Source organism: Chroicocephalus ridibundus, chromosome 16 (genome assembly GCF_963924245.1).
Source record: "Chroicocephalus ridibundus chromosome 16, bChrRid1.1, whole genome shotgun sequence".
NCBI classification, from domain to species: Eukaryota; Metazoa; Chordata; class Aves; order Charadriiformes; family Laridae; genus Chroicocephalus; species Chroicocephalus ridibundus.
In genome coordinates this window covers 4,794,097-4,820,445 of record NC_086299.1, presented here as the reverse complement: position 1 = coordinate 4,820,445, position 26,349 = coordinate 4,794,097, and the positions used below count along the sequence as shown (strand labels likewise).

At 55.1% G+C, this 26,349-nt stretch overlaps 1 protein-coding gene across 3 annotated transcripts in view; it reads left to right on the top strand.

The window, feature by feature from the left end:
* The window catches only part of KAZN (kazrin, periplakin interacting protein), a 239,552-nt gene extending 220,958 nt beyond the window's left edge, over window positions 1-18,594 (top strand). For all 3 annotated transcript variants that reach the window (XM_063353936.1, XM_063353937.1, XM_063353938.1), the window contains 7 exons: window positions 6,527-6,718; window positions 14,990-15,126; window positions 16,210-16,380; window positions 16,740-16,929; window positions 17,131-17,261; window positions 17,546-17,596; window positions 18,239-18,594. In XM_063353936.1, the coding sequence (XP_063210006.1) occupies window positions 6,527-6,718; window positions 14,990-15,126; window positions 16,210-16,380; window positions 16,740-16,929; window positions 17,131-17,261; window positions 17,546-17,596; window positions 18,239-18,406 (1,040 nt within the window). In that variant the 3' untranslated portion in view covers window positions 18,407-18,594. The remainder of the gene's footprint in view (window positions 1-6,526; window positions 6,719-14,989; window positions 15,127-16,209; window positions 16,381-16,739; window positions 16,930-17,130; window positions 17,262-17,545; window positions 17,597-18,238) is intronic.
* The last annotated feature ends 7,755 nt before the right edge of the window (window positions 18,595-26,349 follow it).

Sequence of the window (26,349 nt, the reverse complement as noted above, 5' to 3'; positions counted from 1 at the left end):
TTGTCTGCGGGAGAAGTTGGAGCGCGCCGGGAGCTCGCCGAGGGCTCGGCGGCCGGCTCCGGGGGCCGCTGCGGGGGTCGCAGCCACCCGGCCGGCTGCTTTTACACCCTATGCGCTCCTGAAAGCCTCTGCGACCTCCAGCCTGCCTCCTGAACCCTGCCACCCTCCCCCCCCAGTGTGACCGAGAGATTTATATCAGGTTTTATTTCTTTATATCCATCGTGAGATGCCCACCAGCGTGCAGCCGGGGCAAACAAGCGAGCAGGCTTGGGTTTGCTGGGAATGATCCTTTTTTTGGGGTGTGGGGGGTGCCAGGATGCGGGGGGACTTTGCGGGCAGGCGGTGTCTGCGTGTCCTGCCCCATGGCCGCGAGCCAGGGGGGTGCAAGCGCCGGCTGATGGTGCACGGTCGGGGCGTGCAATGGGGATCCCGTCCCGGGGCCGCGACCGTACGGAAGCACTAAGCTGGCGTCTTAAGGCAGGAAATGCTCAAAAATGGTGTTTGCAGGGATTTGTGCTCGTCGGGTGGAAACTTGAACCTGGGCTCGACCAGGAGCGTCCGTCCCCGTGTCCAGCCGTGACGGCTCGCTCCCTCGCAGCATCGCGGGATGAAATCTGCAGATTCCTTCTTTAAAAGATGGATGTATGGAGCCAAAATTCAGTCTGTTAGCCTGAGGGGCTCTGCGTCGTGTGGCTGTGCACCCTGGTGACCGCCCAGGGGGGGCCGTGGTGGCTGCCAGCCCCTCGGAGGTGGCGTCCGGGGATGTAGCTGGGACGGGCGGCAGCAGGACGCGGCGGAGGGTGTGAATGGAGAAATTACGGGCCCTCGGGTTTGTCCCCAGGAGGAGACGGTGCCGCCTGGGCTTGGGCTTTGAGCCGCTGCGCGTCCGTCGTGGTGTCCAGGTGTGGAAGGGAGAGGGTCGGACACGTTGGCTTTGCCCCTGCAGGTCTCGGGCAGCGGCCATAACTGGGTCTTTTGGCAAATTTTGGGCTGACCAAACGCGTTCTTGAGTGCGACCAGTGCCCCGGGGGATGCTGGCTGGCTGCACGCCGGGCGGGCGGCAGCGCTTGGTCTCCCTGCTCTGTCCCCAGCTGTCACCCAGCCCTCTGCCTGGAAATGTCGGCTTTTCCTCCCCATTTCTGCTGGCAGCCATGTACGGAGAGAGGAAAACCATGCCTCGTGTGGGCTGCTCGGGAGCTGGCTTTGGTTGAACCTTTCGTCACGAGACAGGTCCCGAGCTGGGGGAGCTCCTTAGCGATCAAAGGCGATGAGATGCTCTTTGAAATACTACCTCGACTCATCCCTAGGGCTTGAATTGTTGTTTTCTTCTAATAAAGGCCTTTATCCTGTGACCCTTCTGTTCCCCATCCCAGGACGGAGGTGTGTGCACGCGGGTATTTGTGTTTATATATATAAATATTTATTCTGGGCCAAAGCTCTGCGGGAGGGAGGAGGGACGAAGGGTTGCGCCATGCTCTCGACGGGTGAGGGACTCTTAGGTGACGCCGTTAGCACAGAAACTTTGCATTTTCCCATTTTGGCCCTCTTTTTCCCCCATTTGCGTCTGCGTGCAGGGCCCATGAAATCCCTTTTCGGGGTGATCCGCTGCTGGTTTTTAAGCTCTTGGTCCACAAACGAGGTTTTTCCTCTCTGCCTGCTCTCCGCCCCAATTATTGATACGCTGCTGCTGATGTCCTGGATAAAAAAAAAAACAAAAACCAAACCACAAACCCTCGATGGCAAAAACCATCTTGCCGCTAAACTTGCAAAAGCGGCACAAAATGCAGCTTTCGGCTTAGATACTAATTCCACCGACGCAAACCTTGTCGTTTATACTGCATTCATTTTTAATAGGTACCCTCCGCAGACAGGAACGCGTGTACAGCAATCGTGTCGGCTGAGTTACATGGCAAAAAAAAAAAAAAAGGCGGCTTTTAAACGGATGTTTTTAAATGGGATGCCTGTTCCAAGGCCAGTAAAAGGCTTTGCTGTCGCATGGCTGGTGGATCTGCTCCCAAGAGGGGTCCAAGATGGGATCTGCAGGAGCAGGAGTGGGAACTTCAGGCCCAAACACTGTCTGGAGTGTTAAATTAAAAAAAAAAAAAAAAAAAAAAAACCACCAAACAACAAACAAAAATCCAAACAAATAAAAAAAAAAACCCAACCCCCCAAAAAAACCCTCCCAAAAAATCTTATTTATTGTTATTATTTATTATAAATGTCTGTTAACGCTCATCAGGGCTTAAAGCATAAAGGAGGCAGAATCCGACAGCGTCGTGGAAGTTTAAAGCTATCAACTGGAATATAATTAACAGCCAATTATTTCGGTGCGAATGGTAGTTTTCGTCAATTAGCCCAGGAGATGTTTAAATTGCCTTCATTTCATCGCTGCCCACTTGCGGTGGATTTGGAAGGGGCTGGCGTGTGACGGGGCTCGTCTGCGTGGGGCGATGCCTCCTTCCCCCGCCCCGGGGGGGTCACGAATGACAGTGCACGGACAATTCCCACAAAAAAAAAAAAAACAAACAACAAGTTAAGAAGAAGAGGAAAAAAATAAGAAGCTGGGGGAAAACGTGCTGGGGAAGCTTTTTGCGTGGGGGTTGTTGCATCTGGGAGGCGATTCCTCGCGGCAAATTGAACTTTGCACCCCAATATAGCAAAAAAAAAAAAAAAAAAAATTAAATTTCAAAAAATTAAAAAAAAAAAAATGTTTTTCTCCATATTGTATTTTTGCACGGCGTTGCGGGTACGCGTGGAGCCCCTCGTGGGGGTCAGCTCGCGGGAAGGCGTATGGAAACCCCCGCCGAGCCGCCTGTACGGGGAAGAAATCGAGGCTGAAATGAGCTTTCTGAATAATCGGCCCTATTTTTTCCCAGTTATTGCAACTTTTCCGTAAGGAACGCTAAGAGCTGCCTGCAAGCGGCGCTTTTCGGCTCGTTTATTTAGGCGCTTAAACTTGGGGGAGCAGCGGGGGTTTTTCTTCCCCCCCCCCCCCGTCTGTTTTAGAATGAAGTTAAAATTGGCCCTTCGAGCCCAGTTGTGCTCTTAAATGCGATTTATGCAAATTAAAGGGGGCTTTCTCCGTCGGAGCCTCCGGAGCTGGGGATGCTGGTGGAGACGGGATGGGAACTTGGAGGAGAGCGGTGGAGAGCGGGTGCTGAGGGGGCCCATGGACGGCTTTTCGGGGGGATAATTGCGTCGGTGTGATTTTTGGAGGATGAGTGGTGACAGGACAGGGAAATATCAGAACGGGGTGGAAATCCTCTATGCAAATGAGGGTAATTACAGGTGTAAGGCAGGGTATGGGATGGCCGCTTCGGTCGAGCGCGGCAACGGGTGCTAATAAAAAGCTTGCCAGAACGCAGGGAATTGCTCATGAAGTGGTTTCCAAAGGAAATTGAGGCCGTAGCCCCGATGGTTTCCCTGAAATTCCGGCATCTTTCCCAGAAAACCCTTTAAAAACTTCTGGGAAGAGCGCGAAGGGTTTGACTTTGCCTGGGAGCCCCGTTTCTTACGGCAAAGACATCGGGGGCAGCCGCGGGAGGGAGGTGGGAAGAGGCGCGAGGACTCCGACACTTCGCCGTGTGTTCAAAGAGCCGACGGCGTCTCTCTCGCTGGTGGAGCCGAGCAAAAGGTGGAGGGGTTTTCCCCTTAAACCTTGGCTGCACGGATTGTGCTTTGCGATTTTTATATATATTATATATATCTGTCTTTGCAAAAAATGGGTTGTGCCTTGGCGGTGTACATAAAGCGCGAAAATAAGGATATACGGGCGCAAAAAACTAGGATATATGGGCGCAAAAATAAATACCTGCGGCAAAAATGAGAATATAGCGCAAAAATGCATACTGAAAAAATAAGAGTATAGCGCAAAAATAAGACGGTAGTGCAAAAGTAAGAGTATATGGCGCGAAAATAAATACCTACTGCAAAAATAAGAATATGTGGCGCAAAAGCAAGAGTACATGGCGCAAAAATAAATACCTACTGCAAAAATAAGAATATATGGCGCAAAAATACATACTGCAAAAGTAAGAGCACTGCACAAAAATAAGACTGTAGCGCGAAAATCAGAATATGTGACGCGAAAATAAGAATATGTGGCGCAAAAATAAATAAATATTGCCAAGCCCAATCCTTTTTTTTTTGTGTGCATATATGTGTATATATATCTCTCCATAAAAGCAAGAATCTTGGGTATCTGGCCGAGGCCGAGTTCAATAATTCCAGTTTTTCCCCTGGGTTTTGGCTTGCAGCTGACGGCGCGGGGAGCCGCGGGGCTGCGTTCTCTCTTCCAGGTTGCACCTCGAGATTCTTCTAGATCTTGGATTTTAATCTTTCAGCGGTTTCTGCCTGTGTCGGGAGTGGGGGACTAAGTTGGGGATTCAACGGCCTCGCTGCGTGCTTGGGAGGAGGAATGCTTTGGGGGCTTTTTCCCACCTTTTCCCAACTGGGAACCAGAGGGGGAATGGTGTGGCTTCGGGGAAGCGGCGTCGGGCAGCGCTTTATAGGAAGGAACTTTGTCAGAAACAGCTGCAAATCTGCTTTTTTGGGCCATGCCAAAGGATTCCTCTTGGGATTCTCCGCTGCAGAATTCCCCCCCCCTCCCTGCCCCGGGCTCGCTTCCCCTCTCCGGGTTCCTGCCGGGGGGTGGATGGGTTGGAATTTTCTCCGTTTGGCGGAATTTTCTCCGTTTCCCACCAAAACGCTGCGATTTGCAGAAATCCGGCGGGACGGGTCGCCCTCGTGCAAAACGCCCTGCCTTGGATCCTCCTCCCCTCCCCGGGTTAATCATTTGCCGCGGGAACGTTTGCTGAATCTCCCGGGCGAAACAGCTTGTCCCGAAAGCTGGAAATGAATTATTGGCTGGGGGGAATAAATAAATAAATAAACGAGCAATTAGCTGCCGCCCCCGGGGTGTTTTGTGGGGTTGTGTGGGGTTTTCTGTGGCCGGGGAAGGCGCTGGGTAGGTTTTGCTCGGGAAATATTACAGTATTTTGGAGTTCCTCGCATCCTCCCCTGCGTTCCCAGAGGCTGGGAGGGGGGAAAAGCTGTATTTCTGCAGCCCCCCCCTCCCCCGGGGGAAGGTGCCTTTGGCCTCGGGTCTTGCTTTTCGCAGGGATTTCAAGGAAGCGCTTTGGGGCCCGCGCCGAAATCCTCCGCCCCGCAGCTCGGCTGGTCCTCGTTAGTGACTTTATTGCTAAATAATTTACAGAATGGGGGCCTTGCCAGTTTTCGGGGCGGGGGGGTGGGGGGGGAAGCATTTCAAGTATGCAAACCAGATTTTTATGCCTTCCTGGCTCAAGCCGCCTCTCCCCGTCCCACCGCCGGCGTCACCTCCCCTCCGCGCTTCCCGGAGCGGGCCGGGAAGGAAACGCTCCGGCGCACGCTGCGGGGGGGACCTCGGCAAAAATAACGGGGGGGGGGGGGGGAAACCCCTATATTTCACATCCAACCACCGTCCCCCAGGGCTGGCTGGTGCCTGGTGGTGGTGGGGAAAGGACTCAACCGCAGTAGTTTGGAGAAGGGGGCGTTTATTATTTTTATTTTTATTTTGTTTTTTCCGATAACCCTAATGTGCGTGCTGAGGGATTTTTTTTTTCTATAATTTTTTTTTTTTTTCCTTTCCTCCCCGAGAAATCGATAAGCCCCTTTGGATGAGTAAGGGTTTTTCTCCGCGTGCTTTCAAAGCCGGGGCTGGGGGGAAAGCAAAATCAAACTTCGTACGCCGGGGCAAGTCGTGTCTAATCGTCGCCTCTGGCTCGTGATGGAGGACTGCAGGGCAGAAAAGCGGGTTGTAGGAAGAGGGGGGAGATGAGGACGATGGGTGCAATGTGGAAATAGCAGAAAAGCACTTCATTATGCAAAGCAGCCGTAGGAAACGAGCTGGAGCTTCCCCCCACCACCACCACCGGTGCCCGCCGCAGAGGGGACGCGGGCTGGCGGGATGCTCCTGCGATCCGGCTGCTTCCAGGGGTGTAGCAGTCGCCGGGTGTAAATCCGGAAAAATGAAAGATCTGGGTCTGCAGGTGGAAAGGAGTGGGGGGTTTTTTTTTTGTTGAATTTTGTCGCCCCCCTGCTGGTGCGGATGGCTGGGGGCAGAGCCGGAGCGCGTCGTGTGGGGCACAGTGGAGCTGGACACAGGCCATACGAGCAGCCAGTGGGATGGGAAGGTGGCTCTTGGTTTATTATTAGCATCCTGTATTATTATTTACATTTTTACTATTTAAATTTTTATCATTTATTTATTTATTTTTATTTTTTTAACACCAAAACCAGAACCTAACACCCAGTTGGGTGGCCCTCCCCATCACGTCCCTCCCTCCTGGCCCGTGCCCGGAATGCTGGTGGGAACCGCTGCGGGTTTTGGGCTGTAAAAACGGGTTTGCAAGTGGAGTTGTGGGGGGGGGTGTGTGTGTGTGTGTGTGTCACCCCATTGGCGTTTCCCCCAGGGTATTTTGTTTGTCTCGGGGCTGTGCCGGGAGCCGTCGCTGACTTCCTCGCATTGTGTCTCCTCTTCCTCCAGCGCTGCTGCGGGAGGAGGTGGCCCAGCTGCAGGAGGAGGTTCACCTGCTCCGGCAAATGAAGGAAATGCTGGCCAAGGACCTGGAGGAGACGCACGGCAGCAAGTCGCCCGAGGTCCTCTCGGCCACCGAGCTGAAGGTGCAGCTAGCCCAGAAGGAGCAGGAGCTGGCCCGCGCCAAGGAGGCTCTGCAGGGTAAGGGCTGCGCATCCCTCTTCTCGTGCGCCGCAACCCCAAAGTTTCAAGAATTTAATTTGAAAAAAAAAGAGAGGAGAAGCCGGCCCTTTTATCCGGAATATGCAGTGGCAGGGGGGTTGATCGCAGGATGGTGCTCCCTGGGAACCCCCCATCCTGTCCCAGCGGTGCGGAGCCGGGACAGATCGGGGTGGGAAACGGGGTGTGGGAGGCGTTTGTGGCATCGCAAAGTGAATTTCTTCACGGCTGGCTGGAGGAGGGAGCCAAGAGAGCAGCTGAAACGCAGCTGGGAAGGTTTGCGAGGTGGGAGCGGGTTGGATTCGAGCCCCTCGGACTCTTTTAGGAGGCAGGCAGCGAATTTCCTGGTGAGTGCAGTTTTCCTTATCCCGCCTGGAGTTACCGGGAGCGCCGCAGACAGCTGGATCTCCAGGGGATGTGCAGGGTCTCCTCCTTTCTTCCCGCAGTGATTTGGGACTTTTCCCGCAGTGGTTGGAGTCGGGCTTTTCCTCCCGGGACTGGGATTTGCAGGGAAAAATGCAATATTGCAGCTTGTTCCTCCCCAAAACCCGAGCTGGCAATAAATCTGGGCAGGAGGGTTTGTTTGCCGGAGCTGGGGGATGATCCCGAGCAGGGGAAAGCTCTGGCGCATCAAACCCTGGCAGGCGCCGCAGCTCTAAAGATCATCCCAAATCCCCAACGTACCGCACGTCGCTTCCACTTGTCATCTCGTGTTCGCGGATTCCGACGAGAGAGGCTGTCAAAAGTTCTCCGGTTCGGAGGCTGGTTGTGGGGGGAGACCCCCAGCCCACCGCGTCGCCCCGATCCAGGATGCCGAGGTGCTCGGGGGGGCGGGGACAGAGAATTGGGCTGAGGCTGTATTTGGGTGGGGGATTTTGGAAAAAGAAGAGGGGAAAAAAACCCACCCCAGTCCACGTGCTTTTAATTTTAGCACTCTCTTCGTTTGCAAAAGCATCCCCTATAATTTATTAATAGCCAAAATACCTTCCAAATCTTCCCTCCCCCCGACCCTGCCACCACCGTGCCACCGGTGCAGCCTCCGGCAGCAGGAAATGCTCTGGGTTTATAAAGCCCTAATTGGAGAAGAAAAACCTTAATTAGAGTATATTTGCTCTGCGCGGCCAGGGAGGAGGAAGTGCTGATAAATGCAGAATACGGAGGAGCAGAACTATTTTTAAGACTATTTGCAAAGAAAAATCAGAATAAGAAGTCATCTAAGAAGCTGCCGTGAGGTCGTACGTGCTTCTGTGGAGGATAGTACAGAGGGAAAACGAGCTTGGCTTGAGAATCATCGTGAGTATTTAAGGAATATGATGTTGGGCTTTTTTATTGGGCTTTTAGTGGCTGCCATATGAGCCGCTGGGATTGGTTTTCCAGGATTCCTCTGCAGGTGTGATGGCTGGGAAGAGGGAATCTCAGCTTGCGCTTGGAAAGGCCCCATAGTAAGAAGCCCTTTAAAATCGATGCTCCTGCCCTCCCCTGCAATATTTGGAAAGCTTTTGCGTAATTTGGAAAAGCTCGCCGTGCTGGATCTGGCCCCGGGAGCTGGGCAGGCTTAGCACGGCGGCGGATACGGAGATGGGGAATGTGGAAACGGGATCAGCAGCTGGAAGAGGGAGGGAAAAAAAAGTAATCCTTTTTTTCCTTTCTGTGGAAAAGTGTCCGTAGAGAAACGTAGCCAAAGGGGGAGGAAAAACGGCAACGAGTGCCCCTGGTGAGTGGTTCTGCCAGGAGCAACGTATCGGCTGCTGGAGGCATTTGGGGGGAAATAAGGGCTCTATATCAAGGAGCTGCAGGGGGAGGCGGTGCAAGGAGCGTGGGGAAGCCTGGATGTGCTGTCCTGTAGCTCAGCCTTTGGGGTTGGTTGTGTCCCGCGGCCAGGGAGCATCTGCCGAGCCCACCTGGCAGCGGGCATCGCTGCCGAGCCCCCCGCTCCTTGCAGAGGGATGCCCCGCGCCCAGCAGCGTCGGCCGCAGCGTCCCTGCGCCCAGCCTGCGGCCCGCCGTGGGTCCTGTGTAATGTCGTTAGCGGAGAAATTATATGGAAATCTGGCGTTGTTGCTGGCGCTGAGCCTGGAAGCGCGATGCAGCTGGTTCAGATAGATGTTGGCTGGCCGGGCCTTAACGCCGAGGGTTTGTTTGCCAGGGTTCGCGTTCCGGGGCTCCAGCAGTTTTTAACAGCCTTCGTTTTGCTGGGCAGCGCGGGGTTGGGTTTGTGATGGTCTGGATGGCGGAGGGTGGGTCCGTTGTCCCTCCCCGGTGATGCGTTTCCAGCCCTTTCCGACCGCATTTAGCACGAGGCGAAGCCGGTGATAAGCCCGTGCCGCGCTAACGAGCCCTTGCTGCGCAGGGAGGGAGCGGGGATCTGGAGCGGCACGGGATGCTCGGTGGGAGTCACTCGAGCAGTTTCTGTATCCCTGGCAGCACGTGCTTCATGCGTCTGTCGCTCCTTTTGCTGGGCTAATTCCATCTCTGGCGCTTTTTTTTTTTTTTTAAAATCAATTCACGTCCAAATAAAATCCCGTTGTGCTACATCCTGTCGGCCTCTCCTCCTTTGCTGGGACCTCGGGATCGTGCTCACAGTGTTAATGCAGTTATATTTATTATTTTATTTTTTTTTTCCCCTGGCTGGAAAGGGATGGATGTGGTCTGGATTTCTGGTGCGGCACTGTCCGTCGGGAGAAGCTGCGGACAGCTTTATTACCGCCAGGTCCTGCTGCGGGTAGGGGCCGTGCCCAAGCGCCTGGGGGAATGGAGGAGCCTCTTGGCCGGGTGACATCTATGAGCGTGTGGGCTAATGGCAGAATTCTCAGTTCTGGAAAGGTTTATCCGATCTGCTGGAGCTCGCCTGCGGGATTATCATGCAGAGAGCAAACCTGCTTTCTGTTTCCTCTTCGAGTGCCAAACTGGAGACCTCGGGCTGGCTTTTCCCGCTGCTCAGGAAGGAGTGAACCGGCTTCACGTCTGCTCCGCAAATGGGTTGTAGCTCCGCCTCCTCCCTCCCAAACTCACAGCTTGGAGCTGTGACCCCCCAGGGATGGCGCTTGGGCTGGGACAAGCCTCCTGCAGAAACCCTCAGCACCCCTGAGGTGCAGCAAGGGGGTGGGTAGCAAAGAAACGGGCGGATGGGCATCCCAACGGGTGGACATCCCGGTGGATGGGCGTCCCAATGGATGGACATCCTAGAAGGTGGGCATCCCAACAGATGGGCATCCCAACGGATGGGTGTCCCAGCCATGGGCTCAGCCGAGGAAGCCCTCTCCACCTAAGGGACATGGGGTTCTGTACAGAAAACCCACTGTGCTCCTTTGAAGACCCGCCTTAAAAATCACTGCAGAAGTCATTGACCACCTTGTTGACTGTTGGGCATCTGGTTTGGAGAGCTCTTGGCCTCGGAGCATGGTGCTTCCAGGTAAATCCCCCCGCAAGGCAAATACCTCCTCTAATTATTTCCTGAAATTGGACATTACACTCAAATTTTCTGCCTGCACCGAACCTCTGCATGCCCAGGAGCGAGTGCCGGCTCTGCTCGGCGCCGTGTAATGTTGACGTCTTCAACGACAAGATCTTCTCTGCAGATGGTGACGGCTGCGCCCGGGGAGCGCGCGCCTATTTAATCACAAAGCAAAGAGCGATGCAGCAGTTCCTGCGCGGGGCTGACCGATTTTATGGGTTAGTCATGGTGACAATATTGAATTTCATGGTTGGGAAGGGGAATCAGGAGAAATTAAGTGAATGTTAATGGGACAGGATGGATTTACGCGTCGCTCTTGCGCAGGGCATCGCCGAGGCTTGAGCGGTGCCCCCCGAGGACGCCTTTCCCTGCATTAGAAAATAAGTGTATTATTCACTAAGTGAGAAAGTCAACACTGATTCCATTCCTGGCGTGAAAAATCACATTGTACGGGGTGAGAGAAGTACTCGCGAGCAGATGGGAGTCGTAGGGAGCTGCTTTTTGGGAGGGTCGGAGGTGGGTTGCATCCACTGCCCGTGTCCTGGCTGGCATTTGGGCTCTGCCGCTCCATCCCAGGAGCAGGAAGCCAGGCAGAGCTGCTATTTCTGTGATCCAAACATTGTTTTTCATCTAATATCCCATTACCGGGGTAGTCAAACTGATTATCTGTATGCCCTCCAAGCAAACGTGGGCTAGATGGTGCGACCGCCACCACCTCACTTTCCCTTAATTTGTTATTATTGCTTCTGAAGTGGGGGGGATACTTAGAGCAGCCCCTGTTTTAGAGGGGGAAATGCCTGGTTTCAGCAGGCGGTAGCTAATTCTCATCCAGAGGCTGCTGGATGCTGAGGCCACACGGGCGCCATGGGGTGGTGGCACCTTTGGTGGTGGCATCACTGGGAGGTTTCCATGCTGCGGGTACATTGGAGCGATTAGATGTCAGCTCGTTAGGTAAAGCTGGAAAACAAAGGTGCCGGGGGAGGGATTTTAATAAGTTTTGGCCGAGAGGGGCCCAGCACGGAGCCGGTCCCGTTACTGTTCTGCATCCGTCATCCTTCTCCCGAAGGAGCGATGCCCGGGGGACGGATCGTGTGGCAGGAGGTGGAAGCTCAAGTAACGGGAGCGTGAGCTGACCTCGTGCAGGATTAATGGTGTGGGTGGGGACGTGGGGGCTGACGGCGAGAAGTAGGGGGGAGTGTCACATCGCTGGTCCCAACCCGTCCTTCCCATTGCTGGTCCCAACCCGTCCTTCCCATCGCTGGCCGGTGCCGAGTCCGAGGAGGGGCTGGTGCGTCCCCCGTCTGCTTCTGCCCTGCACTTTGATGAGAACATAAAATATTCTCACCAAAATAAATAATGCAAATAAGCTGCATGAGGTAGATACTTCCTGCTCACGGTAAGGGTTTAGGATTTCTTGCTTCTCTTGGGTTTGCGAACAAGTCGGAGGTTTTGCTGGAGCGCACCGTGCAGATGGGCTGCGGGAGAGCTTATTTGGATGTTTTGGGAGAGTTGGGATACAGAAACCTGGTCCTGGATCATCAGAATAAAGAAAAAAGCCGTTTCACTTCCTCGGATGGCCAGTAAAAAAAGCCGCTATATTCCTCCTTGGCTGCCCCTGCCGTGGTGCTGTGGATCGCGATGGCTCGTTTTCCCTGAGCGAGTAATTAGCCGGGTTTGTTTGCTAAGGATGCATTAAGCAGCGCGTGGTCCAGGAATTGCTGGCAGCCCTAAACTGCTCACTTCTGCATAACTTTTTATTTTACTCCTGCCTCTTTCAATTAATTTCCTATTAATTGGGTTTGGAATGAAGTTCTCAAATGACTGATAAATCTTCTTCAAGCTTAGGAGCTAATCGGTTTCGGAGGCAGGAGAGCGGTGGTAATAGAGTAGGCAAAAAAAGTGCATTAATTTTAGCAAATATCCCAAATATGAACTGAAACAAATGGTAAATTGGGTTATTAAGAAAAAAACCCTGCTTTTTTACTACCCAAAGTCCATCATCTTCTCGCGGTTACTGGATGGTGTGAATATTGGTAAAGATTCAGCCTCGGGAGACGGTATGTACTCTTCTCCTGATAGTGCTTCTGAGCATTTTATATTTTGTTTTGGCAAGCGATGAAGCATTTTCCCTCAATCTTTAAGGACCCTGAACGCTGCCACTAATTAAAGCAGGTTGGATGCTATAGGGGACCCGCTGCTTAATTAAATTCATTAGGAGCCTTTTGCCGCCTCCAGCATCAGAGAGCGCAAATGCGACTTTAAACTTTTATAACAGCCTCGTGGTGTCCTCGAGGAAAATAAATATATATATATGTGAGTGTGTGTGTGTCACAAAGCGTTCAAGGGGTTGAAAGTCGAGGGGTTTTCAGCGGCGCGTTATCCTACGGGGGTGGGGCTGAGACCAACCCTGCCTGGAAAGGTTTATTTTTAGCGGGTTTCTGTAGTAATTTCCCGAGCTGGAAAAAAAGGAAGGAAAGTCCCAGTGTTGGAAGGGGCTGAGTTGTCCCAGCAGGAGTCACCTTCATTAACGTGGGCAAGGAAGAATCACAAGCGCTCCCTGTCACGGGACGACATGAATTCTTGTGGCATTTCTTCTCAGGTTTGTTGTTGTTCTGGGTTTTGGCTTACCTCTGATGCTCAATGGCAGAGTCGTTGGTCTGAAGAGTTTTCTCTCCTGATGTTTAACAGGCAAAAATCTCTGTAGTCCCAAACATCTCCATCTATTTAGTCTGATTTTTTTCATAGAATCACAGACTGGTTGGGGTTGGAAGGGACCTTAAAGCCCACCCAGTGCCACCCCCTGCCCTGGGCAGGGACACCTCCCACCAGCCCAGGTTGCTCCAAGCCCCGTCCAACCTGGCCTTGAACCCCTCCAGGGATGGGGCAGCCACAGCTTCTCTGGGCAACCTGGGCCAGGGGCTCACCACCCTCACAGCCAAGAATTTCTTCCTCAGATCTCATCTCAGTCTCCCCTCTTCCAGTTTAAACCCATTCCCCCTCATCCCATGGCCCCCCTCCCTGCTCCAGAGTCCCTCCCCAGCTTTCCTGGAGCCCCTTTAGGGCCTGGAAGGGGCTGGAAGGTCTCCGCGGAGCCTTCTCTTCTCCAGGCTGAACCCCCCCAGCTCTCTCAGCCCATCCTCACAGCTGGGAGGGCTGGAGCCCCTCTGCATCTCCGGGGCCTCCTCTGGCCCCGCTCCAACAGCTCCGTGTCCTTCCTGTGCTGAGGGCTCCAAAGCTGGGTGCCATGCTCCAGGTGGGGTCTCATCAGATCGCAGCAGAGGAGTAGGATCCCCCTCCCCGGCCCTGCTGGCCTCGCTTCGTTTGATGCAGCCCAGGGTGCCGTTGGCTTTCTGGGCTGCAGGTGCGCATTGCCGGCTCACGTTGAGCTTCTCGTCCACCAGCACCCCCAAGTCCTTCTCCTCAGGGCTGCTCTCAAGCCATTCTCCGACCTTTTTCTCCACTGACCTGCCAGCCCTCTCCCTTCCTCGCTGGCTCCATCCCACTCACTTTGTTTTATTCCACCTCTTCCCAGCAGAGACGCAGGGTGATTCCTGCGCACAGAAAGAAGTTCCTACCCGAGGAACTCTCTCCTCAAACCAGTCGCTGTGACGAGCTCGGCTGGGCCGCGGGAGGTGGTTGAGATGAGTTCTGTAGAGCAGAGGTGCTGCTTCTCTTTAGGGGGCTATTTCCGTGTGTTATGGTGGCACGTTGTGCGCGGTGCTGGGTGATCCCCCGTCATTAGATTATTAGGAAAAGCCAGGTGGGCTGACGCGCTCGCTGTGCATCCTCTAATTGAATGGAATTAGGTTGGGTCCATGAGTGTGCGTGGAGACAAGTCCCACTCGCGGTGGCGCTGTCATCTCCTAGCGGCGCGTGGTGGGGATTTTTTTCGTGGCTTTGGGGTTGTTTTGGGGTTTTTTTTATTCGTACAGAGGAAAGACGTTCAGGGCTTGCGATGCAGCGAGTGCGGGGAGCGTTGCGGGGCCTCCCTCGAGACCAGCGTTTCCTCAGGGCGGAAAAGTATACAAAGTCCTTCCTATGGTGGAAAAAAAGAATTATTTATATCCTGATGCCTAAATCGGGTATGATGCTGGTGGGGAGGGGTGTATGTGGAGCAGGGAGCCGCAGAGCGTTTCGGCAGCAATGCCAAGGGCCACGTTCAAGGCCGGGCGAAGCACTTTAACGCGCAGAAATTATTGAAGCGCCTTGTCCCGGGCGGGATTTCTCTAATTCTCCCTGGTTTTACCAGACTTCCAGCAAGCTGTCCCTGCGTCGGTGCTCAGCCAGCATCCCTTGCTGGGGTGTGGGAGAGGGAAAACACGAAGGTCATGGTGTCGTCTCGCATCCCGTGGTGTGTCCAGCCCTCCCGCTCTGTCCCCTCGTCCCCGCGCGGCATCGTTGAACTGGAAGGGGGGGACACGCTGGGGCGAGCGGTGCCGCGGGCTCGTGGGAGCGCTGCAGGAATCCGGCCCCGCTGCTAAAAATAAAACCGGTTGTGGTTTATTTACCCTGGAGAGGGAGCAGCAGGTTTTCCTGCGCCGCGTCCCGAGGCCGCAGCAGCGGTTTTGCTCCCGAATTTCCTTTTCCAGGGGCCAGGCTGCCCCGTTGGAGGGCAGGGCTGAGGATTTGGAGATGCTCTGGGTGTTTTCAGGGATGCCGCAATGGGGGTGAATTGGGCGTCTGCTCCCAGCCCAGCCCCTGCGGGGGTAATTTTGGTACTTTTTTTCTTGAAAAATAAAAGCGATGGAGGCAAGGGGGCTGCCGTGCCGCCGTGTTTGAGCCGTCTTCTCTCTCCCCCAGCCATGAAAGCCGACCGCAAGCGCTTGAAGTCGGAGAAGACGGACCTGGTGAGCCAGATGCAGCAGCTGTACGCCACGCTGGAGAGCCGCGAGGAGCAGCTCCGCGACTTCATCCGCAACTACGAGCAGCACAGGAAAGTGAGTCTGGGAGCCCAGCGCCGGGGGCTCGTGGCACTGGGGGGGGGCTGGCAGCCGCGTGAGTGCCAAACCCGGGTTGCAATCGGGCAAACCCCCCCCCCAAAAGCTCTTGCAAGCAGGCTGGTCTGCAAAGGCTGCGCTGCAGCAGGTTGAGGGTAAATAGATACCGGAGGAATCAAGGCCAGGTTGGACGGGGCTTTGGGAGGTCTGGTGGGAGGTGTCCCTGCCCAGGGCAGGGGGTGGCACTGGGTGGGCTTTAAGGTCCCTTCCCACCCAAACCTGGCATGGGGGTCAGTCTCTTCTCCCAAGGAACAGGCGATGGGACAAGAGGAAACGGCCTCAAGTTGTGCCAGGGGAGGTTTAAGATGGATATTAGGAAAAAATTCCTCACCAAAAGGGTTGTCGAGCATTGGAACAGGCTGCCCAGGGAAGGGGTTGAGGCACCGTCCCTGGAGGTGTTTGAAAGCCGGGCAGACGCGGTGCTGAGAGGTACGGTTTAGTGATGGGTTTTGTCAGCGTCAGGTTGATGGTTGGACTCGATGATCTGAAAGGTCCCTTCCAACCCAGGCCACGCTATGATTCTCTGAAATTGTGTCAGTGGGACAAAGCTGGGAAATTCAATGTAATTTTAAGCAGGTGCACGGCAGGCATCCCTTTTCAGGGGTCTGGCCACGTCCCGCATCTCCCTGCCACGGTCCCTGCCAGCGCAGGGCTCTCATGACACCCAAAGGTGTCCCATGCAGTCAGGTGGCCCCCAGAGGTCTTTCCCTTCATATGGGTTTCCCCTTCCTGGACATGGAAATCCCATGGGCACATGGAAATCCCATGGGCACATGGAAATCCCAGGGGCACATGGAAATCCCATGGGCGGATGAGTTTCCCCTTCCTGATGGCTGCCCTGTCCCAGCTCTTGTGACAGCCAAAGGTGCCACTTGCAGTCAGGTGGCCTCCGAGGGGCTTATGGCAGAGGGGTCTTTCACTTCACGTGGGTTTCCCCTTCCCGGACATGGAAATCCCATGGGCACGTGGAAAACCCATGGGCAGGTGAGTTTCCCCTTCTTGAGGGCTGCCCTGTCCTAGCAGGAGAGCGAGGACGCGGTGAAAGCCCTGGCGAAGGAGAAGGACCTCCTGGAGCGGGAGAAGTGGGAGCTGCGGCGACAAGCCAAGGAGGCGACGGACCACGCCAGCGCCCTCCGCTCCCAGCTGGACCTGAAAGACAACCGCATGAAGGAGCTGGAGGCCGAGCTGGCCATGGTGAGCCTGAGAACGTGGTGGGCAACGACTCCAGGGTCGGCCCCGCGCCGCTGCCGTTCAGTATTTATTGCAATATTGCGTTTCAGTGTCGGCTGCAGTTGTTGCGTGTGTGTGTTTGCCGCCGTTCATGTGCGCGTTTGCCGCCGTTGTTGCGTTATTGCCATACCGGCAGCAAAAAAAAATATATTTATCGCTAAAATGAGCTGGACAATCCTCGCTGCAGGGAGTAACGCAATTTGGGTATTTAATTGCAAAGGGGAGGACAGGTTTGGTGCAGTGTGGTGCTGCTGCTCTGGGAGATGTTCATATGGTTTTTCCACCACCACCACCACTGCCACCGCCTTGGTGTCCTTCCCCAGGCCAAGCAGTCCCTGGCCACGCTGACCAAGGACGTCCCCAAGCGCCATTCCTTGGCCATGCCAGGCGAGACGGTGCTGAACGGCAACCAGGAGTGGGTGATGCAGGCCGACCTCCCGCTGACGGCCGCCATCCGGCAGAGCCAGCAGACCCTCTACCACTCGCACCCCCAGCACTCGGCGGACCGGCAAGGTGAGACCCCCCCAACACCCAACCATGGATCAGGGTGCGGGGCCAAACCCATGTTGGGGAGCTGCCTTATTCCCCCATCGAGGTGCGGGGGGGGAATAAATGGGCAAAACACCCCCAAAAATGTTTTTTGTGGAAGTGTGCAGGGTCAGGTTTGGTGGCGTGATGTTAACTCCCCGGTGTTCTCCCCCCACTGCCTTCCAGCGGTCAGAGTGAGTCCCTGTCATTCCCGGCAGCCGTCCATCATCTCCGACGCCTCCGCGGCCGAGGGCGACCGGTCGTCCACGCCGAGCGACATCAACTCGCCCCGGCATCGAACGCACTCGCTCTGCAACGTAAGGCGCTACGTGATTGCGGGGCTGGGGGGGCTTGCTTCCCACCAGGGGTGTGGGATGGACTCTGGGGATGCTGCGGGTCTTCCAAAAACACTGTTGGTTTTGGGGTGGGGTGCGGGGCGGAGGTTTGCTGACCCGAAGAGCTGCTTTCCTGGGGTTTCTCCCAGCCCCACAGCGATTCGGCTGACAGAATAAACTGCTTTTTGCTGCGGCGGGGGCGGGGGGGGGGGGTCCCGGTCTGTTTTGGGGTCTGATGCGATTGGATCCATCTCCTTCTGCCGCAGGGGGACAGTCCCGGACCGGTACAGAAGAACTTGCACAACCCAATCGTACAGGTAGGGCACAAAGCCCTGTTTGACCCCCTCCTGTGCGGCTCTGTGCTTTGGGGGGGGCTCAGAGACACCAATTGGGGTTGTTTTTTTTTAAAAAAAGTAAAGAGCAGAAGCAATCATGAATTGTAAGCCTGGGATGTCTCAGATTTGCCGTGATTTGCCCCAAAACCCAGGTAATGGCATAGGTGGTTGCTGTGCTCGGGGCCCATCGCAGTCTTTATTTTGATTTATCTTTTTTTTTTTTTTTTTTTTGTAAGGCAGAGCCTAGATCAGCTTATTCTTCCGTATTTGACCCTAAAACGTTGGGGAATTTTTTGTAAGCCGTGGGCAGGCCCTTGCTCTGACCTTACGACCCTGAACCGGTTGAACGAAGAAGCCAAACTCCCAGAAACGTGGGGAGGGGGCCCGATTTCACTGCAAATTCCACCACACACGTTTCAGGAATATTTTTTGTTGGGGGTGTGTGTGTGGGGGGGGGGGTGGGTGCGTCTGTGCGGCTTTGGAGCTGGACGCAACTCTTTTTTGGGATGTGGCCCCTGTGGCCCATCATCCCTGGTGGGGTTGGGTGGACGGGCATCACATGGTGGATGAAAAACTCGGTGGCCAAACCCGTGTCCTCTTAACCTCCCCCCCGCCTCCCCGCAGTCTCTAGAGGACCTGGAAGACCAAAAACGGAAAAAGAAGAAAGAGAAGATGGGCTTCGGCTCCATCTCCAGGGTGTTCGCCCGGGGGAAGCAGCGCAAGTCCCTCGACCCCGGCCTCTTCGACGGTACGGCCCCCGACTACTACATCGAGGAGGACGCGGACTGGTGACCCCCCGCCCCGTGCCGCGCCGATGTACATACCCCCCCTCGATCCCCGCCTGTGGACGTGTTGCCTGTCGTCTTGGGAGCGATGCAGCCGTGTCGTAACTTCAGTTTTTCCCCCTTTTTTATTTGTATGTGTTTTTCTTTTCCCATACCGGTAACTCCTTTGTCGTCGCTTCAGTTTGTCGGTTTGGGTTGTTTTTTTTTTTTGTTTGTTTGTTTGGTTGGTTGTTGTTGTTTTATTTCCTCCTCCTTTTGACAAAACTTGAAACTTGAAGGACTGCTGTGTCTCTGTAAATACCAGAAATATTGTGCACTTTGTGCTTTGTGACGTCTCTTGTCCGAAACCCGCTGTTTTCCGGAGCCCGGCCCGCGGGATGTCCTCGCTCGGGGACGAAGGACCTGCCCAGCTGAGGGACCTTCGAGAGAAAACACACAAACACCAAGGAAAAAAAAAAAGAAATATTTCATTTTCGGTGATGTCTTCCTGACCGAACCCCGCGGAGGCGGCACGGGCTGGTTGTTGTGAACCGCCTGCCGGTCTGGAAATCGAGTGTTTTTAAACGTTCCTTTTCTTTTTTTTTTTTTTTTTCCTTTTTTTTTTCTTTTTTTTTCTTTTTTTTTAGTCGTTTTAATTTATTTGCACAAACCCAGAGGAGCTATTCTAACTAAATTATTGCAGAAGTTTTTTGGGATTTTTATATTTTTCCACGTCGGTTGGGAGGGGTCGGGGAGGAGGAAGGGTGTGTTTGTACTGTACTGTCCTGGGAAGCTGCTGTCGGGGGTGGGGGGGGGGGCTGGAGCCATGGACAAACCCCCCTCCCCGGGCTCCCTCGGCTCCAGATGCCCCAGGAGCACTTAACGCCTTGGAAAACCTAAATACGCACCGGGAAATGGGATGGAGGGGAGAGGGGAAGCTGGGGTGAGGGGGGGTGGGGGGGGAGGCTTTGCCTGTGGTTTTTCCCCCCCGCATTTGGGGGTCTCAACCTTTTGGGGGTAAAATGTGGGGGATCCGGCATGAGCTGGGAGGAGGGGAAAGGCGATATCCCGAGATGTCGCCGTATCCCGAGACTTTCGGGGGTGTTATCGCCATCGGAGACGGGGCGGGGGGGGGGAAATCGGTACGAGTCCCCGTTGGGGAGGTTTTTCCGGCACCAGGGTGATTTTTGAAGCGCAGGTGGAACTTGTGCGTCCAAATCCCCTGGAAAATGCCCCAAAACCACCATCCCCCCCCGCCCCAACCCGGCGCAGCGGCGGCCGCTTCCCCCTCTCCACTAACACGCGCCGCGCTCCGCTTATGCCAAGATAAGTACCTTATGCTTTAATGCTTACGATATAATTTTAAGCTCTTAAAAAAAAAAAAATGTATTAAGATTTATTTAATAATGCTATAATAGTGTATTTTTTTTTTTTTCTCCTTAATTCCGATACGCCGCGCCCTGGTTGGAAAAAAAAAAACAAAAAAAAACAAAAAAAAAAAAAAAGAGGAGGGGTATTTTGTCTTAAATCACCCAATTAAACCGCCGATGCCCTTGCGCTGTGTATTCCTGCTACCGGGATGACGCGGGGAGGCCACGGGGGGGGGCCAGGACAGGGGTTGCCCCGTGGCACCTTTCTCTGCAGAGAAGCATTTTTTTTTTTTTTTTATATGTTTTGTTGGTTTGGGGCGGGGGGGGGGTAAAATTTTTATTAATTTTTTTTTTTTTTTTTGTTCTCCTTGTGTTTTTTATAATTTAAACCACGGGAACAGATGAGCAAATCTCCTTGTTATCGAGTAGTTTTCCTTTGCATTTCAGCTTTTTTGTAAATTAGGAAATAATTCTAAAAATTACTAAGAGGATGATTTATTTAAAAGAGAACTTCGATAAATAGCATATGAAATATGGGTAACATTAGATTTAACTTCCCCCCCCCCCTCCCCGCGAGTGGCGGGGGGAGAATCCTTGAAGGCATGGATGCAAATATAAAATTATAAAAGATCTAAATAAAGCTTATTTTAAAGTACGGATGAGCTCCGGGTGGTTTCATTGCTTTGCCTGATGGAGAGCCTGGTGCCGGCGGTGGCGCGGGGACGTCGCTGTGGTGGCGCTGGGCTCGTCCCCGGGGGTGGCTTTGTCACGGGTGATTGTCACCCCTGCCCTGGCCGCCGTGCAGATGGGGGGGTGATGGAGGGGGGGGGGGGATGCAGGAGAAGGCTGCATCCCTGGAGCGACTCTTTCCCAGGACTGAGCGCTTGCACCCGGACACGGCACCGCTGGCAGGAGGCTGGGGCCGTCGGTGCATCCGTATGAAATAGGGATTTAAGGTAAGTGAAGATTTGGGAACGGGGGCGTGGGGGGGGGGCGAACAGCCAGGAGATGTTCCCATGGGATATGGAAGATGTAATGCCGAGAAAAGCAGGTGGGAGAGAGAAAGGAGTTGTTTTTGTGCCCTAACGCTTGCTAGCGGGTAAATTATTAATAACTTAAGGACGGATAAATAATTATTATGAATTTACGGGTGGCGTTTGTCACTCGCAGGGTTGTGCCAAGCGCTTCCAGCGGGGCCTGACGCTCTTTTGGGGGGGTGGCTGCGTTCGCGGGCTGGGGCGAAGGGGAGGATGGCAGTGCCGGGGGGGGTGTGTGGTGTGTCCGGGGAGGGCGTACGGGGCGGGGGTGACGGTGTCCTGCAGGGAAAGCATCCCCCGCTTTCCGCAGTCCGAGCCACTCCAGGTACTCGAGCTACAATTGACCGGGAGAAAAAAACAACCCAAACCATTTCAGACCAGACCTGCCGTGATTTTCTGTTTTTTCACAACTGCAATGAGGGTATAGATGAAGAGATGTACAGATGTACCTTTTTTCTTCCTTCCCCCCCCGCAACAGATACATCCCGCTGGGTTTGCGAGCAGCTGCAGAGCAGGTAAGAGCCACCACACTCTCAACTGGGGAGAGCGGGAGAGGGAGAGGGAGGGGAAGGGGAAGGGGAAGGGGAAGGGGAAGGGGAAGGGGAAGGGAAGAGGGGAAGGGGAAGGGAAGAGGGGAGAGGAGAGAAGAGAAGAGGGGAGGGGAGAGGAGGAGAGAGGAGAGGAGAAGAGGGGAGAAGAGAGGAGGAGAGAGAAGAGGAGGAGAGGAGAGGAGAGAGGAGGAGAGAGGAGGAGAGAAGAGAAGAGAAGAGAAGAGAAGAGAAGAGAAGAGAAGAGAAGAGAAGAGAAGAGAAGAGAAGAGAAGAGAAGAGAAGAGAAGAGAAGAGAAGAGAAGAGAAGAGAAGAGAAGAGAAGAGAAGAGAAGAGAGAGAAGAGAAGAGAAGAGAGAAGAAGAGAGAAGAAAATGTCTAGAAGCCAGCTGGCTCTATAGCTCTGTCACCTGCAGCCGTACACAGTATTAATGGGAATTAAACATTGCATTAAAGTGTGACTATTGGGAGATAAGCCGGGTGCGGATCGTGGCAGGGTGTGTGGCGCTCGGAGCGGTTCCCTGTGGGGGTTTGCGTGTGCCCTTGGCTTGGGGTGCAGGAGAAGGGGGGGTGTGGGTGCTCGCCCACCCCGGACATGGTTTTAAATGCTCCGGGTGCCCTGCGACAGCGCCGGTGCGACGCCGATCCTGGTTGCCATGCCTGTCCCTGTTCCGTGGGGACCATGCCGGGTCTCCCCTGGCCACCGCTTGTCCCTGGGGAGGGGACCACAGGCGGCATCTTCCGCACCAGAGCCAGGGCGAGCAGTGGGGGCTTGTTCCCTGCGGTCTGCGGGGGATGTCCTGGGCTGAGGGGTGTCTCCTTGGTGGCTTCATTGATGTCGGTGGCAGCGGAGGGTGGACACACTTCGGGTGCTGCATGGCTGCTGCATCCCCCCCGCTGTGTCCCTGCTGCAGCACGCTGCGATGCTGCCATCGTGTGAGCGGTCCCCGAGACACAGCCCAACGCCGGGGACACCGCAGCCATCCCAGACGCCCTTGTGCCCACGCTCTCCTCGCCCACGCTGGATGTGGCCAAAGGCTTGCGTTGGCCGCTTGGCTTTGGATGGCCAAAGTCAACGAACGCCCCCCCCCCCCCCCCCAGCACCTCTGTGCTGGAGACAAGACTCATCCGCGCCTTCAAGATGCTGAACTCGGCCCAAAAAATGTGGTGTTTTCAGGTCTGGCCCGGGGTGTGTTTATTTTAGGGCTGACTCACGGTATTTGTGCACTTCACCCCGCTAATGTCACGCAGACGGAGTCACGAGCATGTTTCCCCCAGGGAGGACTTTAGACCGAGAAAGGGAAACATCACCGCTCCACGCCGGGACAGCCGGGGTGCCCTGCGGAGGGGGGCACCCGAGCACCGCCGCGCTCCTTTACTGGTGCGTGAGCGAGCCACGCTGGTCCTGGCGCGGTCTCTGGGTGACATTACAGCCGGAGCCGTGTTCACCCCTCGCGCCGTGGCGCTGCACCGATACCCTGCGGAGCCGGAGCGGGTCCGAGCAGCAGCCAGAAATCGGGGGTGAGTCCCGGGGGGGTTTCCTGCCCCGGCACTGGCTCAGCCCATCGCTTCGGGCAGGTGATCTCACCCCCCTGGGGCTTATTTTTTGCCTGAAAGAGCAAAACCCTGTATGAAACCGAATGAATTGTCAGGATGGTTGGTGGGTTTTGAGACATGGTCGGTCACAGACTGCAGGTGATGGGGGCCGTGAATGGTGGCACCTCCCCGAAGGCTGGTGTCAGGGGTTGCCGCTCGGGCTGCTGCTTTATTGCTTGGCATTGCTGACAATTTGGGAAATGTCCCTGTTATTTATTCCCCCCATTTTCAATGTTTTCCTTGAAGGTGTTTTCTACTCGCGCCGCTTTGTGCGCGTGAAGCCCATGTTGGAAGCGCCTTTCTGAGTCCCTGGGGATGCGGCAGTGCCCAACAGGATCTGTCGCCGCGGGCATCCCGCCGGCCTTTGGCACATCGCACCGGCGTTGTCCCCCCGCTTCGCCCCGTCCTCGGCTTCCCACTGCCCCGGCAGCGCCGCACGCCGAGTTGCTCCACTCCATCCCACCGGGACACTGCATCAGACCCCGTATCTATCCAGGTAATAAGGTTTCCTTGGAGTTTTAGCATTGCTGGCGAGTGATTTCCCAGCATTTTCCCATTCTCGGGCACAAGCCATCGCTCGCCATCTGCTGCTGGTTCTGCAAAGTTACGTGAAACATCTGCTCAGCCCTTTCAACGTCCAGCCACGCGATGCCACCGCAGCTCCTCTCCTCCAGCCCTGTTCTCCTCAGGCCCTGGGTCTCCTGTTCCCAAGCCCTCTCTTCTCCTGATCACTTGCATCCCGACGGCACCCCACGGGACACAGAGTCCCCAAGAAAAAACAATGAAGAAGTCCCTCACCCCCCTCCCACGCGGGGGTTTCTCCTGCCCGGCCTTTGGCAAGGCGGGACTGAGCCAGAGCATCCCAGTTGAGATGCGGAAACCCCCAGACTGGCACTGGGAGGAAGCAGTGGGGTGACTTATTACTCTTATAATTAATACAGTGTCTTGACTTACGCCGTTTTCCTGGTTGCAGAGGTGGTGTGTGCTTGAAATGGCAGCCGGCGACCCGGGGCGGTGGTTAGACTGGTTGTACCGGAATGGCCGTCCTCCCCGACGCCTGGTCCCGGCACGAAGGGCTGGCGATGCCGGCAGGTCGCGTCGTCCTCCCATCTGGCAAGCGCGGGGTTGTGCCAAGCAGGATTGTACGGAAATGCTCCTGGACTCCTGATTTTCCTCTTCTTTTTTTCCTCACTTGTGTGACAGGTTCCCAGTCTGCAGCCCCGGTAGGAGCTCTCTAAACTGGGATACAGATACCAAGGCATGGGGACGAGAGACACCAGCACAGACCAGTGCATGTGGGCTGGGAACTGGGGTCTGTGGGTGGACTTTCATCCCAGGGGATCTGCCGTGCATAGGAAGAGAGATACCAGTATGGACCAGTGCGTGTGGGCTGGGAACTGGGATCTGAGGGAGCCCGTTATGGAACAGACTGGGATGGGCTTCCATCCCAGGGGATCTGCCGTGCATGGGGAAGAGAGATACCAGTATAGACCACTGCATGCAGGCTGGGAACTGGGATCTGAGGATGGACTTTCATCCCAGGGGATTTGCTGTGCGTGGGAAGGGAGATACCAGTGCGTGTGGGCTGGGAACTGGGATCTGAGGGGGCCCGTCACGGAGCAGGCTGGGATGGACTTTCATCTCAGGGGATCTGCGGTGCAGGGGGAAGAGAAACCTGAGCATCCTCCCCAGCTCCAGATGTGTTACACTTCTGGCACTGATTAACTGTACAAAATAATTCCCTGTGTGATCTGGTGGCCCTGCTGACCGGACGCAAATGGATGGGCTTTTCCTCTTCCAGGCCGCGCCATCTGTCCCCAGGTATCCAGCAGCGGGATGTCGCCCGGAGCGGTGGGGTTGTCTCACTATTGGAAAAGTTTGGAGGAATCCCGGGATGTGGCTGCGCTCTGGGGTGGGCTTTGCAGCGGTGCTTTTAACGTACGTGTTGAGCACCGTTCTTTGAGCAGAAAAAAGCTGGGGAAAACTGTTGCTGAGCAATTTCTGCCAGTAAAAGCAGGTAACGTGAGTCCCTGGCATCTCCGGCAAGCACCAGGGCATCAGATGCCCCTCTGAAAGGCCCTTTTGTTGCCTGCTGATGGCGCCCGCTGGGGCTCCTGTTTCCTCCTTGGTGCTTCTGTACAAGCAAAGTCTTTATCCCGCGTGTTTGGCTGGAGAAACACCCCGGAGAGGTCCCGTCCCAGCCCAGACTGTGAGCGTTTGCAGGGGGAGGGGGGGGTTCAACCTGCCCGTAGAGGAATACCCACGCCAGGACGGCTGCTGTAGCTGGAAAGGCAAATGAGCCGAAGAAATGCATGTAAACGCATGAGCCCGCAGCAAAGCACGTGGCGGAGAAGGCAGGTGTGTTGGTAGCCATCCGGGCTCTGCCCTCCCAGGGGTACGAACGAGCCCCCTTAATTTAAGGAGGGGCAAACCAGCCGGGGTGGGCAGCGCCGGGGGAGAAAATTTAAGAAATCTGCTCCAAAGGGGACAACTGGGAAAAGGGGGAGCTGACATGGCTCGAGTGTGCCGACACGCAAACGCGCGGCCGCCTGCTGCCATGGAAAATGCCATTTTCGGACAATATTCAGCTTTGCAGAGAGAGCGGGAACCACAGAATCAGAGAACAGTGGGGGTTGGCAGGGACCTCTGGAGATCATCCCGTCCCACCCCCGGCCAGAGCAGGGTCACCCAGAGCAGGGGGCACAGGAACGCCTCCAGGCGGGGTTGGAATGTCTCCAGAGACGGAGACTCCCCCACCTCTCTGGGCAGCCTGTGCCAGGGCTCTGCCACCCTCACAGCAAAGAAGTTCCTCCTCATGTTGAGATGGAACTTCCCATGGTCAAGTTTGTGCCCGTTGCCCCTTGTCCTGTTGCTGGGCACCACTGAGAAGAGCCTGGCCCCATCCTGCTGACACCCACCCTTCAAGTATTTATCAGTGTTGATAAGATCCCCCCTCAGCTGTCTTTTTTCCAGACTGAAGAGCCCCAAATCCCTCAGCCTTTCTTCACAAGAGAGGTGTTCCAGTCCCCTCAGCATCTTGGAGGAGCCGAGGTCACCTGAGGAGCTGCTGTGAATGTCCCCTCTGTGCTCGCTGTCCCCAGGGCCGCTCCATGGGGTGGGTGACCTGGCTCGGGCTGGGCTCTCCCCACACGGGATCGGCGTCAGTCGCAGTGTAAAGTGCATTTTTCCCCCCTGTCGTCGTTCTCATAGTTGATGTGCAGAGAAGGCAATTCCCTGCTACAGCTACCCACCGATGGAGCTTTGGGAGATGGTGCTGCGGGGAGGGGAAGGAGCCGGGGGGAATTATTTGCCTGAGCCGGGTGGCCAAGCCTGAAAATGCAAAGCAAATCTGTACAAGGGCGGAAAAAAAAAAAAAAGCACCCACCTATCTGCATATATGTTTAATAATTATTATTTTTT